The sequence below is a fragment of the Camarhynchus parvulus genome, chromosome Z (assembly GCF_901933205.1).
Source record: "Camarhynchus parvulus chromosome Z, STF_HiC, whole genome shotgun sequence".
Lineage (NCBI taxonomy): Eukaryota > Metazoa > Chordata > Aves > Passeriformes > Thraupidae > Camarhynchus > Camarhynchus parvulus.
In genome coordinates this window covers 29,275,615-29,289,723 of record NC_044601.1, presented here as the reverse complement: position 1 = coordinate 29,289,723, position 14,109 = coordinate 29,275,615, and the positions used below count along the sequence as shown (strand labels likewise).

At 39.2% G+C, this 14,109-nt stretch overlaps 1 protein-coding gene across 2 annotated transcripts in view; it reads left to right on the top strand.

Moving 5' to 3' along the window:
- Nucleotides 1-14,109, top strand: part of PIGG (phosphatidylinositol glycan anchor biosynthesis class G) — a 61,138-nt gene that overhangs the window by 38,202 nt on the left and 8,827 nt on the right. For both annotated transcript variants that reach the window (XM_030968307.1, XM_030968308.1), the window contains 2 exons: nt 1,646-1,955; nt 12,431-12,594. In XM_030968307.1, coding sequence (XP_030824167.1) covers nt 1,646-1,955; nt 12,431-12,594 — 474 coding nt within the window. The remainder of the gene's footprint in view (nt 1-1,645; nt 1,956-12,430; nt 12,595-14,109) is intronic.

The following is a 14,109-nucleotide window of genomic DNA, read 5'->3' as shown; positions in this document are numbered from 1 at the left end:
CATTCTTAGGAATAGAATTGTACTTTGCAGGTAACCAGCACTGAATTTTTGTGATGCGTGCTTAATTTTAAGCCACATGAAGTGTCTTTTCACTGTGACACATGAGAAGCCAGTCAGATAAACATGAATATGAGGGAAATCTAGTAGGTATACTCTATATTTTTTGCTACTAAAAACACCGAATGCACCTTCTCTTGTTTTTAGATGGATTTGCCACATCTAGCAGAGCACAAGCCAAGCTCATTTAGCTACTTAGTTTCAGAAGTGCTTGGTAGTTTAGAGAGCGGCTTTTCCGTACCTTGCTTTTGCAGTTGAGTGTTCTATAACATGGGCTTTCAATAAAGGTAAATCATGCTTGACCAACCTGACTGTCTTCTGCTATGAAACAAATACAGGGATGAATGGGAAAGAGCAGTGGATGTTGTCTACCCTGATTTCAGCAAGGATTTAAACACTCTTTCTCACATATCAACCCTCGTAGACAAGCTCAAGTAGTGTGGACTGGATGAGTGGACACTTAGGTCTTGGCTGAGTGCCACATCTACGCAGCCCTCAACAGGCTGGAGAGTTGGGCAGAGAAAGGGGGGTGACCTGCTGGGAAGCAGCTCTGCAGAGAAGCACCTGGGGGTCCTGGTGGACAACAAGCTGTCCATGAGCCAGCAGTGTGTCCTGGGGGCCAAGAAGGCCAATGGGACCCTGGGGTGCATTAGGGAGAGCATTGCCAGCAGGTTGAGAGAGGTGATCCTGTCCCTCTGCTCAGCCCTGGTGAGGCACATCTGGAGTGCTGTGTCCAGCTCTGGGCTCCTCTGGACAAGAGAGACATGGAGCTCCTAGAGTGAGATGACAGGTGGACTCTGAAAGTGGTTAGGAGACTGGAACATCTCTTGAATGAGGAAAGGCTTAGGGAGCTGGGCCTGTGTAGCCATGAGAAGAGAATGACTGAGAGACAACCTCAGCAATGTCTCTGAAAGAGAGGTGACAGAGAATGGATCCAGGCTCTTCTTGGTAGTGCCAAGCAACAGGGCAAGAGACAGTGGGCAGAAACTGATGCACAGGAAGTTCAATTTGAATATGAAGTTCCTTACAGTGAGAGTGACTAGACACTGGAACAGGTTGCATGGCGATGTTGTGAAGTCTCCCTCACAGGAGATATTCAAGAACTGTCTGGACACAATCCTGTGCAACATGCTCTAGTTTGTGCGATGTGCCCTGTTTGAGCCTCGAGCAGGAAGGTTGGATCAGATGACTTGCTGTAGGCCCTTTTAGTCTTAGATTCTCAGACCTTACACTTCTAGAATATAAGGTCACAGTTTTTAAGCTTACTGATCCTCCTTCTTGTCAGCTTTTTTGAACAACATGCTATGTTTCCTTCAGAAGCTGGCTTTCACTGGAAATTAAGAGGCAAATGAATTTATAAGTGGTTTGAAGATAATGTAAGTGCTAATTACACTTACAACTTAAAATGTACATTTTTTGTAATGGAATTGCGTGGGGATTTTAAAAATACTAGCCTTGGATTTAACCTGTTTGGCAGACCTGGTTGGTCTTGACGTCTCTTGAAAGGTTCTGAAGTAGGTATTAGTAAGTAACTAATCTTTCTGGTTTATTTACTTACTAACTTTTTTCAATTTTATTTTCTCTTTAGGGGGATTACTGAAGCTCGTTTTGTTTATGTCTTTGTTCTTGGCATAGTCTTCACTGGCACTAAAGATTTACTAAAGTCACAGGTTATTTCTGCAGACTCCAGCACGAAGAGCACAGGATTATGGGAAGTATATAGTGGATTGGTTCTACTAGCAACTCTTCTATTTAGACCTCACAATTTACCAGTCTTGGTGTTTTGTCTGCTGATTCAGACAATGATGACAAAATATATTTGGATACCTTTGAAATTTGATGCAGCACAGATTACTATCATGCACTACTGGTTTGGCCAGGCTTTCTTCTATTTTCAGGTAAGCTGAATACTCTCTCCACTGCAGAGGTGGGAGATGGAATAGTTTTTCAGAGAAATATTGTCCATTGTAAATAAAATGCTAACTAAATATTACAGTGGAAGACTTTACTGAGTTCTCAGAAGGATTTGGTTTCTAAATGCTTTAATAATGTTTAGTTTTCAGAATCAGGGAAAGATGCATTGCTTAGTGTCTTATCCTCATTGTAGATTTCCAAAAGGTGTTCCAAAGATCAGAGAGCTGGGCCAAGATGATTTTGGTCTGTTAACAGGCTCATAAGTACTTTTCAGGTGATAATGACTTTAAAAAGGTCATCTGAGTTGACTAATACCAGTAAAAGACAGGTGGCTTTTGTTGCTGGTTATTGAGACTCATGATAGGTCTATATACTGTTTAAGACTGAAAGAAAGTGCTGTGGTATGTAATATCTCTTATGAGAACCAGAACTAATTTTCTTTCTTATTATTTCAAATGGTACCTTCTTTCCTGAGGAGCCTTACTGTTGCAGACATCTCTTTGTGAAAAATCTTTTCTTTAGGATTTTTCCTTCTGAGAAGCTGTGGCCTCAGAAACAGTTGTAAACAATAGGTTATCTGCTGCTGTGGAATGCAACAGGTCCGTCTGGATTGGCCCATCTTAGGTGTTTATAATTAGTGGCCAATCCAGGACTGAGCTCTCTCGGACAGAGTCCAAGAGAGCTCCTTTGTTATCATTCTTTCTAGTATATTCTTAGCTTAAGTAGCCTTCTAGAAACTTTCCTTTCTTTTTCTTTTTAGTATAGTCATAACGTAATATATATATATATATCATAAAATAATAAATCAAGCCTTCTGAACATGGAGTCAATGTTCTTGTCTCTCACCTCTCCTGAAAACCCTTGTGACTGCTTGTCACACCTTACTAACTTCAGTAACCTAGTCTCTGCATTGCAAATAAGGTTGCAGTTCCACAAAAACTTTGCTTTGCACTGAAGCTGGAGAGGATCTTTCTACTTCTAGTATTGTTGGAACCTCAGTGTAGCAGGCTTTCTAAAGAGAGCATTTGTTAACCTGGGAATCAGGTTTAAGAGTTGGGGTTTGCAAAATTTCAGTGTGGGACCTCCATTGACTACTTCTGAGCCATGGCTGGGGATGTTGAAACTCTGGTCAAGCTTAGGGTACTGTAATTGCAGATTGAGGGTTGGCTTGATTGAGAGTAGTATATGTCCAGATAGGAAACTGCTGATACAGGAAGGTCATCATGGTTCATCCCTTCGTCCCCACTTTTCCTGTTCAGAGGGCCTAGCATGTCTTGCTTGAGTGGCTTTTGCATGTTTTGAATGTTACTATTCAGGCAGTCAGCTTTGATTGCAGTCTTCTGAGAGCACCCCTTACTGCAGCTGGCAAAATGCTGAAGACAGAGCCATCTCTGTACTGACGTACCAAACCATAACAGCTACGAAAAGTTTAATGGTGGGGAGGCTGGCACGAAAATCCTAGTGGAAAAGAGACTAAAAAAGAATGGTTCTGATTTTTTCATAAAGCAGCAAATGGTTCATGTTTTCAGTGATGTTGAGTTCTTGATATACTTGGCTGAGAATTTCACAGTACCATGAAATTACAGGAGAGTTGAAGCTGGAAGATGCCTCTGGAGATCAGTTAGTCCAGCCCGACCCTGACATGAATCAGCAGATCAAACAGACCAGGTTGGTCTGAACTATGTCCATTCCCTATTTCAAATACCTGAAAGGATGAAGACTCTGCAAACTCCCTGGGTAGTTGGTCCAGGGCTTGACCACCCTAGCTAGTAAAAAAAGCTTTTCCTGATTTTAATCAGAACTTCTTGCGTTTCTGTTTCTGTGTATTGCTTCTCATTCCTTTGCTAGTCACTATTGGGTGACTGAGAAAGTCACAGTCTGGCTACATTTTCTGTACTTCTCTCATCAGGTATTTATACACATTGTTATGATCCTTGCTGAGCTTTCTCCTCTTGAGAGTAAAAAGACCCAGGGAGCTGCTTGTATGACATGTGCTTTTTTCTTGCTGTCATCTGTGGTGCTTCAGTGGACTTTTTCTGGCACACCTATGGCTTTTCTGTGGTGGCAAGCCCAGAACTGAACCCAGGCACCCAAATGTGGGTCTCACCACTGCTTATTAGAGAGAATGGAGATATCCCTTATATAGCTTAATGGAATCCTGGATGCTGTTGGTCTTTGCACAAAAAGGACAATGGCTGGCTGATCTCTTCCAAGCGGCTTTCCCTATGGTTAGTTCCCAGTGTCACCAAAGGCTTGATTTTATTCCTCCCCAGGTGCTAGATTTGACATTTCCCTTTGGTGAACTTGCTGAATTTCTTGTCATTTCATTCCTTCAGCTTGTTGAGGTGCCTCTGATGGCACCTTTGATGGCAGCTGAATCATGTGCCGTATCTGCCACTCTCCCAGTTCTGTATTGTGTGCCGACTTCTTGAGAGAACTCTCTGCCCACTGCCCAGGTCATTGGTAAAGATGTTAAACAGTATCAGCCCAAGTGCCAATCCTTGTGGCTGATCACTAGTGAATGGCCTCCAGATGGACTTCAAGCTACTGATGGCAGCCCTGTGAACTCAACATTTGAGCAGTTTCCAGTCCCCATGACTGTCCAGCTTCCTAGCCCGGACTGCATGCATTTGTTTGCCTGAGGAGATACTTAAAAGTGCTTGTGAGGTGAATATGCCTTGGATAAATGTAGCCCGTGTATCTTCAACCAGTATTGCATGATGGAAAAGAAAACAAAAGCTTCTTAAAGTAATAGCTTTATTTTGGAAGTTTAATGTGGCAGATGTAACGTTGTGTCTTTTCTGCTCTGAATGATGCAAAAAACTTTGGACTAACTTTTCTGGAAGAATTTATGTCAACTTTGAAGCAGCTAGAAGCATCTTCCAGAAATAAGCTATTAGAGCTATCTTGATAGCTATTAGAGCTATCAAGAGCTTGATACATCTTTCTATTTTACTGTGCTGTGTCAAAGGGTTTTTTTCTACACCAGTAAAAACATATTTATACAAGATCAATAGAAGATTTAGGATCTAGTAACATCTGTTTCAGCTTTCTAGTGGTCTTAAACTGGTGTTATGAGGAAGACTGCTCTGTTTCATTATCAGTGTTTTGCAGTTTTAACTACCCTTGCAATTGAGGAATTTTTTCATTTTTGGAAGATTGGAAGTGATTTCCATTTTATGTGACTGTAGATTGTGTTACTGCACATCCTGCAGTTTCAGAGCATCTACCTAGGCCCTATCACTCTGCTGGCAATTTTGACATTTCTTCTAGAAGTGTTTCCTTTGGAAATGATAACTTCCAGTATGATACAGATTTCAGCAAACTTCAGAATATTTGAAAAATTAGATCTGACAGGGGAATTTCTTCCACATAGACATGTTGCTGAGTCACAGCATCCAAATCTCATAAATGAGAAGTTCTCCACTGCTCTATTATGAGCCAGATTTCTAGATGGGTGTTTGTGCATCTCCCATCACTGTAAGATATGGAAAATTATCTGATTTGGGTGATACTTACCTATCAAAACTTCTGTTAGAAGCACAGCAAAGCTTTTCCCCCCCATGTTGCTTCTCCTGCTGTTGTGTATGAAATAGAACAGGCCCAGATAACAAGCTGCCTTTTGCTATCCCATCACATGTCTCAAAACTCTAGCTTTGAAAATATTATTTTGAATTAGCAATAGCTTAGCAAAAGTTTTGAGAAATTCTTAAGTTGTTTTAGCACAGTACCCTTTAAAAAGTATCAATTTCAGAAGAACATGCTAAGAGTCTTCCAGAATTTTTTGTGTGTTGGTTCACAAAAACTAAGGGGGATGCCTATTCACGATGCCCAAGGCTGATTAAAATGACAAATGAGTTGTAATAGAACAGGACGGATTTCCTCTATTGTCTCTCTTTATTTCTCTTTTTGTTTTTCTATTTTCAGAACATCTTAGAAATGTTTCAGAAGTAGAGAAATCAATTCTTGTAGTGAAGAAAAGAGCTTTTAAGGGTCAAGTCAGATGGAATTTTCTTTCCCACCCCCCACGCCCTTAGAGAACAAGTTATTGGTTCTCTTTTAGAAATGTTGTAAGTACATTCATATTAGATGCCTTTTTAGGGTAGGCATTAAGAGTTTGATCAAAATACCCATCTTTAGGTGTTGGCCTGTTCTTTCATTCTCTGATTAAAAAACTGCTCTGAAGGTGTGGGAAGAAGCAAATTAATTGATACAAGGGTAAGAGGGACTTTTTTTTTGCATTTCACAATTGAAAAACAGTTATCTGATATGCAGAATATTAGCATAGAAAAGTAGAATGGTTGAGCTGGTAGTTCATAAATTACAGAGGCTACAAAGGTGCTTCAAAATCTAATTAATGCTCTCTCTTAAATTGGTAAATTTCAGTTTATGCTGAGAATAGTTTTTCCAGTCTGGGTCCATATTTCCAAGGACAGAAGGAACTTCTTCCAAAAATTATGTGTAATTCCATGCCTCTTTTATGTTGTTTTTCTCTGTGTGGCATTCTGATTGGCATTATCTGAGAAAATCAAAAAGCTGGCGACATACAAAACCAAATTCTTCATTATTAGTTTTTTTAAAAATGTATTTAAATGTCTTCTTCCCTTTCCTTTGAATTATGTCTAGAGATGAATGACTTATTGCAAAGGGAAAAGTGCTCACTCTGTACAGCTGAAAATCAGGATTGAAATGTTTCTTTAGTTTATTCGTGACACATAATTAACTGGCAACTTTTTGTTGATAATGAACTGCCAGTCACTGGACTCTAGATGCAGGATCCATACCAGATATACAGCAGGTGAGCTTTTACCAATATTTATGCTATTTTATGTACCTGAGTTGGAAAAAAATCTAAAAAATCCCCTGCGCTGGGACACCAGTCTCCCAAACATATGGAGGTAACCTCTCCTTGTTTATTCACACCTCTTTTGACAAATGCAGGCACTCAAGCTTTCTTCATGTATCTCGAGAGTACTATAGGCAAGTGACTCATGTGAAGCTAGAGATGATTCTGCATGGTTGTGTACATTTTCAAGCTCTTCCTTAAGTGAGTGATGGATAGTAGAGGTCTGGATGTACCCATACTGGTTCAGTAACAGATTTTACTTGTTTGAATAAGCCATTTGATCTTCTTTCTTTATTTGTGGGAAAACCAGGAAGGTCTTTACTCAGTGACAAGCAGATTCAGATCCCCACCTTAATTCTGTGCCTCCCCATGAAGTGACAGTGTTCTTACTGAGTTCAGTTCAGGTGTCCCAGGTTTAGCAAATACCTGTCCTGTCCATGACCATCAGTGCTGAGCTCATACATTTTGACTGACTTAGGACTGGGTTGTCTTTCAGACAGAGCATGTATGGTTTGTTCTCAGACACTGAATAAACATTAAGGAGGTACAGCTGCGCTGTTTCTGCTGGAGGAGTCCATCAAATACTCCGCTTCAGTATTGACCTCTGTTCAGCTTGCTCTTGGTAACAGTCATTTGTTTACTGCCTCAGGAGCAAGCAATACTTACGCTAGAATTCTAGGGGACAGATGTGAAGAAAGCACAACTGTATTATTAGGTATGATATGTACTGCTGGCATGGATTTAAATGTCTTCCTTTAATTTGTTTTTCCAAGTTTTGTGGTCACTAGAGCTTCAGTATTAAACGTACTGAGTTCAGAGTGATGCTAAGGTTTTAATTTCCAGACAGACATAAAGATGTAATGTAGCATACAAAAAAATAGCAGGCTTATGGTTGAAATACAAAAACTGAACACCACTGAAATTCAGTGGTGATGTAGATCACATTGGATGCTAAATTTATACTGTGCTGGCTAAATGAGGCAGGAGAAGGGAAAAATAAATGAGATATGGAATGCTTCCATCTGGAAATAGGAGAGAGGTTTGGAGATCTACTTTTTGCATGTCTTGGTGTGTGATTATGAAGTAAATGAGTTGCCCATGTTGCTGAGTCTTTGTTTAGTCTTGGTAGACAATATGGTACATAATGACTAAAGGAGTAACTCTGTCTTGCTGAGTGTGGATTGTAAGTGATGGCCTTTTGAATATGATAGTAAAAATAGCCTTGTTCAGGATAGCACATTTAATGAATGAGGCACTGTTCTTTCAAAAAGGTATTGTAGAGTCCTTCAAGACTTCATGGAAGTAGATCTGCAAAAATCCCAAGTGTACAGAATAAGCAAGGCTGACAGGAACAGATACTACTTTTTATTAATCAGTTGCTATAGCTGATGAACATGGGGGAAAAAATGAAATGCGTGGGTGTGGAAGCTAACTTTTTGATTTTGAATGTAATAGGAAAAAAAAGAAGGATGGGTTGACAAATACCTTGATATTACACTTGGTTTTGCATAATGCATTTCATCTGTGTCTGAACCCTGAGTGCATCTTCTGTCTCAGTTTAGTTAGCAGACTTCAGGGTCATGTGGTCATGTCCTTGATGGAGAGAGGAGCTGGTGGGAGAAAAGCTGAAGGAAAGGCCTGGCTCTTCTTTCCATTCTGGTTCTGCTTTAATCTGATGCTTTACTGCCTGTGTTGTATGCCAGCTGTGTAAGCAGGTATGTGTGTGCCTGTCTTAAACTTTCTTGATCCTGCCCTGGACCTGGGCCTGATGGTTGGCTTTCTGGCCTAATCTTGGACTTGCCTTGTCACTACAGACTTGCAATCCCTGGGCTGCATCTCGCCCTGATCATTATCTCTGGATCCAGCCCTGACATGTACATGGCGCTGAAGAGTCCTGACTTACTGCTGTCACCTGCCTTGTTTTCACACTCGTTTCCCAGCTTATCTTCTTTTGCAGAACCAAAGTCCCTGCCTGCTTTCTTGCAGTTTGGATCTAAAAGGCAAATTTTAGATCCTACAGCTGTAAATTAAATGGGAAGGCTATGTGTGATGTCATTTTTCCAGCATTTTAACAAGATGTTTGTGAATATCAAGCAGAGGAAAAGGTTGCTCACACAGGTTGTGTAGTCTTCATGCTTGGAGGTTTCTGGAGATTGTCTGCATAAAGTGTTGTGTTATTAATGTGGAGCTGGGTAAACCCAATTTGTTTTCTAGTCTTGTTTTAGTAATTAAAGGCTTGATTTATCACTTTGTGTGAATTGATGAAGTGAAGGAATGTTTAAAATACTCCAGTGTTGTTGAAAATTGACGAAGTTAATACATTTAGTCAGAATACTACTTATTTATCAGGATATTACTGCAAGCTTGAGGATCTTTTGATGAATTTTGCAATGAGCTTGAATAATTGATTGTTTTCTCCTAAGCTCTGAGTTGTCCACATCTCATAACTCAGCAGACATTTCGCAAAAGTATGTTGTATCTTTATCATTGCTGTTTGTTCTTAAAATACAGTAAGAATAGAAATAAATTACTTGGGTTTTTTTTGTCTTTAATAGCCCAGCTCATAAAAAACTTATTTTGCTGTAAATATTGCTAAAAATATTTTTGTTTCCTTGTGTGAATGCTCATAAATGAACAAAAATTCGGTGTATTTATTTATTAGTCTTGTGGAGTTTTGTTGCCATGCTTAGAGCAGTATATCTGCAGAATGGGAGAAAGAAAATACAGTTCCAGTTTCTGGTGGTTTTTGTCACTAGAAGAAACCAGAATAGGTTTGTATATTTAGAATTATTTGGATCTAATCTGACTTGCCTTTAAGTAAAGAGATGGACTGAGTGTCTACTTAAAGTGATTTTAACTTTTTCTTGTTATGATTTCAAAGCATTGTAGGATAATTTACATTGGAAAGAACTCACAGTTCAGTCCCATTTTCAGAACAGTGTCATCTGTGAGGTCAAACGAGATGGCTCAGGGTCTTGAAACCTCCAAGGTCTGTCCAGAGACAGCAGAACCTTTCTGGCCAACCTTTTCTGAAATACTAGAGTGGTATGTTAAAATAAAAGGAGACGCTCTGAATTGTCACTTATTTATTGTGTGGCATATTAGAATTTATAGCTTTGAAAATTTAGTGTAAATACAAGAATGTGTCTTGGAGAAAGATATTTAACGTGAAGAAAAAATGCTTCTTCCTGCTCACTGGGACTCTTCCAGTAGAACAGTGGCAGTAGTATCCATGAGACTCAGATTCACAGTAGAAATAAGATGTTTGGACACTTGACAGTGTGATTGGAGTTGTGTGTGGATCCAAATGTGTGCGTCCTTGTTCGACAGCTATGTCACTTTAAACAAAGTCAAAGACAGATGGAGTGAGCCCTGTGGTGAAGGGACTCGGAGCTGAGGAGAAGGAGAGCCTGTTCCTTCCTCCAACTTCCTTGCTTGCCTTGACTACCTTCCATAGGGAAGTACATATTTTTGCCTGCACCAGTTCTGCAGGACCAGTGACGTGCACTGCAGTGCGACATTTATTCTTGTTTCTTCACACATACAGTGGCATGGGAAGTTGCCCCAAGATGCCAAAAATCAACCATGTGCATGAGGATTAAGCAGCGTAAAGAGACCTTTCAGCTCCTCATGACACAAGCAGGAAGGATCTCCTGATGTCTCAGCTTTTCTACTCTGTATCTGTCATGCAGAGGAGAAGGGCAATGAAAAATAAGTAGATGTGGTTGGCAAAAGACCTGCTGTTGACAGGGACTGGAGGAAAGTAGAACAGGTTCCTTCCCTACCTGTCCCTGTCAAACTGTAGCTTATTGAGAAGCAGCACCTTGCTCAACACTCAAAGTGCTTACACTTACCTTTCTGCTCTTGCCATGACCTCAGTCTGTACTGGTTAAACCTGAGAAGTAGTCTTATTTTGCAGCTTCCTTTTGCAGTCTCATATTACAGGTTCTAGGACACAGACATGCTTTTTATTTTAGCTGCTTGTCCTTAGTTGTGCTGTGTTTTGCTCCTGGCATTTCTGGGCATTGCACTAAACGCATAACAATAATTGATTACACTGGTGCAATGATTTACTACAGTGGTGCATGATGAAAGTCAAAATGAGGAAGACTAACAGTCATAAGTGAAGATTTTTATACTGTACGATATCTTGGTAAACTCTATACCATACAGCCCTCTTACAGCTTCAGGCTGCCCTTATATTCTGGGCATATCTTCATGGTGAGATAGATGGAGATGGTGACTACTCATAATGGGCTCTGAATGGTTCCATCAACACAAATGCCTTTTTTCTCTAAGGTTTTAGAGCTGTCTCAGGAATAGGGTTTTTTTGCTGGTGCCTCATTAGTTATGTACCTAAAAGAGCTGCCTATCTTTTATGCTTCCCCGTGTGCTCTGGGCTTTGTGACAGAAGTGTGTATTCATAGCACTTCCTTGCTGGGTTAACTTGCAGTTTGAGAGGATTGCAGTCACTAAGATGACCCGAGGTCAGGTTTGAGGAAATGGAGAGCTACCACTCCTCATATACTCTGTGGGGATTGAGTCTAAGGCTATTGATGGTGACGGTTGTCCTTACATTAATGTTGTTCTGGGATTCTGTAGGTGGAAAAAGAGGGTTTGATGGCTGTTAGAAGATCAGTGCTGTAGAAACTGATCAGTTTCTCAAGGTACAGCAAGAATATCTGAGAGCTTTCTCACTACTCTGAGGAAACCTATCTGTGACCTTTTAATTTAAGAAGTATTCTGCCTTAATCATAGGGTATATTTGTTACTTTAGGTATTTGGGTAAAGTTAAGTACTTTTGGGTTTTCAATGGAAAACACTTCCTTCAATTTTACATTGTTTCTTTTTATTTAGTGTTCCTGGTCACTGGAAAAGAAAACTGGGTAAAACATTCTAGACTTTGACAGCTCTTGGTACTTTAACTGCTGTATGTTCCTCTTGTTTTTCTCTTGGTAGTTTTAAATGCCTTTTATTGATGATTCAGGCTATCTAGACTGGCTTCTGGTCTATTTCAATGCAATCTTATGTGGTACAGGGACTTGAGAAGAAGAAGCCTCTCTAAATTTGCCTTTCTTAATCTGTTTACATGCAGGAACTTGTGCCGTGAGGCAGGCAGGTGGGCGATGTAATGTTCCATTACAGCTCTAATTTAGAGTACTGCTGTCTCTAAGGGCAAGAAATATTTATTCCTGGTGTAATTTTAGACAGCAAACCTAAAATCTTGTGTTCTAACCTTGTGTGACAAAAATAATGCATCTTTTTCATTAATGTGTCTGAAATCAGCAAGTGGAGCTGTTTATTTTAAATTATTTTTTTTAATGTAACTTATTAAACAATAGGTGTGTTAATTTGCAGAAAAAAATAAGACTCACAAAGTAGCATGCTGTTTATGCCTTTGTTAATCTGTAAATTTTAATTAAAAGCACTTGTTTGGTAAGCTGTATTATTGAAAGTCATATGTAAAGAATATGTACTGTACTGTGCTGGCTGTACTGTAAAGCAATTCAAAGAGTAAGTCCTTAATGGATGCAATAATTAATATTATTCTAATGTATTTAACCTGTATCTTTGTAGGTATTTGGATATTTACTATTTTATCCCTCTTTTCAGGGAAATTCAAATGGCATTGCTACTGTGGACATTTCAGCAGGTTTTGTGGGACTAGACAGCTATGTGGAGATACCAGCTATCTTCCTCACAGCATTTGCCACATACGCGGGACCTTTCCTTTGGGCCATCCATCTGCTGTGCTACTTGAGTTCTGAAGTTAGCAGGTAATAATTTTTGAGCTAAAGTAATGCTCCTCTATACACTGCAGTTATAAACACCATCTATAAAGTGTATAGGTTTGCAAAGAAATTTTTGTTCACATAATCTTTTTCCCTGAAAGTTAGTTTTGTATTAAAAAAATGCATGTTACTTTTTTCAGTATAAGTTCACCTAACTCTTCCAGTTCCATTTTATCTGCAGAAGCTTTGCTTTGGGAATATACATGTATGTTTTACTAATTTTGTTTCTTAATGAGTTCTCAGTTTGCTGTGCTAAATTACTTAAAATTTTATTATGGTTTTTTTTTTTTTATGACAGCATGTTCTGCCTAAAAACGTTTTTTCTTGAAACCTTTTGAGACCTGAGAAGGGCTTTTTAAAGTATTAGAATAGAATTCAAACTTAACTAATATGATGTTCTTTGAATGTCCTTCTTTGACATAGTAACATGCCAAGTTTTATAAATAAAACACACTAATATTATTGTATGTTACTGGTTATTACAGTCATTTGTAGCTAAAATATTTGTACTTCTTTGGGTATCTTGTGTAGTGGATGAGTTAAAGTAAAATGAATTATTGCATTGTAATTAGAATTTTAAGAAGACAGTTGTAAAATGCTTATGTAATTTAGGAGTGTGCATATAACATCTGATTGGATTCTCTAAAATTGCTTTTAACTCATCTTTCAGGGTATTTAAACTGAGTGGTACAATGTGTTTAAATAGGGGAGTTGTTGTATCATATCAATGTACAAATGCCAAAACTTCATGAATTTTCACAGAATTGACATTTGACAGTGAAAAAGTTCTTACCATCCAGAGTCTTTTCTCTGTTATCTACTTTTTTTTAGTGATTGTAAAAATATTACAGTAGGTGGGATTTTAGGCAGTATTTAGTTTATCACAAATTTTTGCCTAACTTGTCAACATCTGTAAACCTCTAACTCCCTTTTCTCTACACAATGTCATCTGGTCTCACCCTGTCAGTGATTTTTTGTTTTCTGGCTTCTCTCTTCTCCTTTTGCTTCTCCGTTTTGGGCTATGCCTACACTGTGTACTTGTGTTGGCTCATTAAAGGTGTAGGGAGATGGGATCACCAGCTGACCACGCTGCACAGTCCAGTAGAGGTTTTTGAGCCAGGAGGGACCTGTTGTAGCAGACTAAATTTGTGCCCAGTCACTGTGTCCATTTTTCTGGATTAACAGGCCCCTTAACAGGTATTCAGAGTGATTAACCTTTTTTCACTGATTTGCCTGTCTGCTACATGGCTCTCTAAAGATGTCTAGCAGTCTCTTGTTGCTGTGGATTTATGCAGACCAGTGCTGGGCCATTGTATTGATCTACTCATCATTTCTTAGTGTAAATTGAGACTCACTGTAGAACCTTACCTCTTAGTCAGAGGCCAGCTACCCTGAAGTGGTCTTTGGTCTTAAATAGGTTGATACTTTGTTCTAAGTACTGGTGTTTGAATATAATACTTCTGAAAGCCAGGCTTTTCTCTGTTCATTCACTCTTCATTT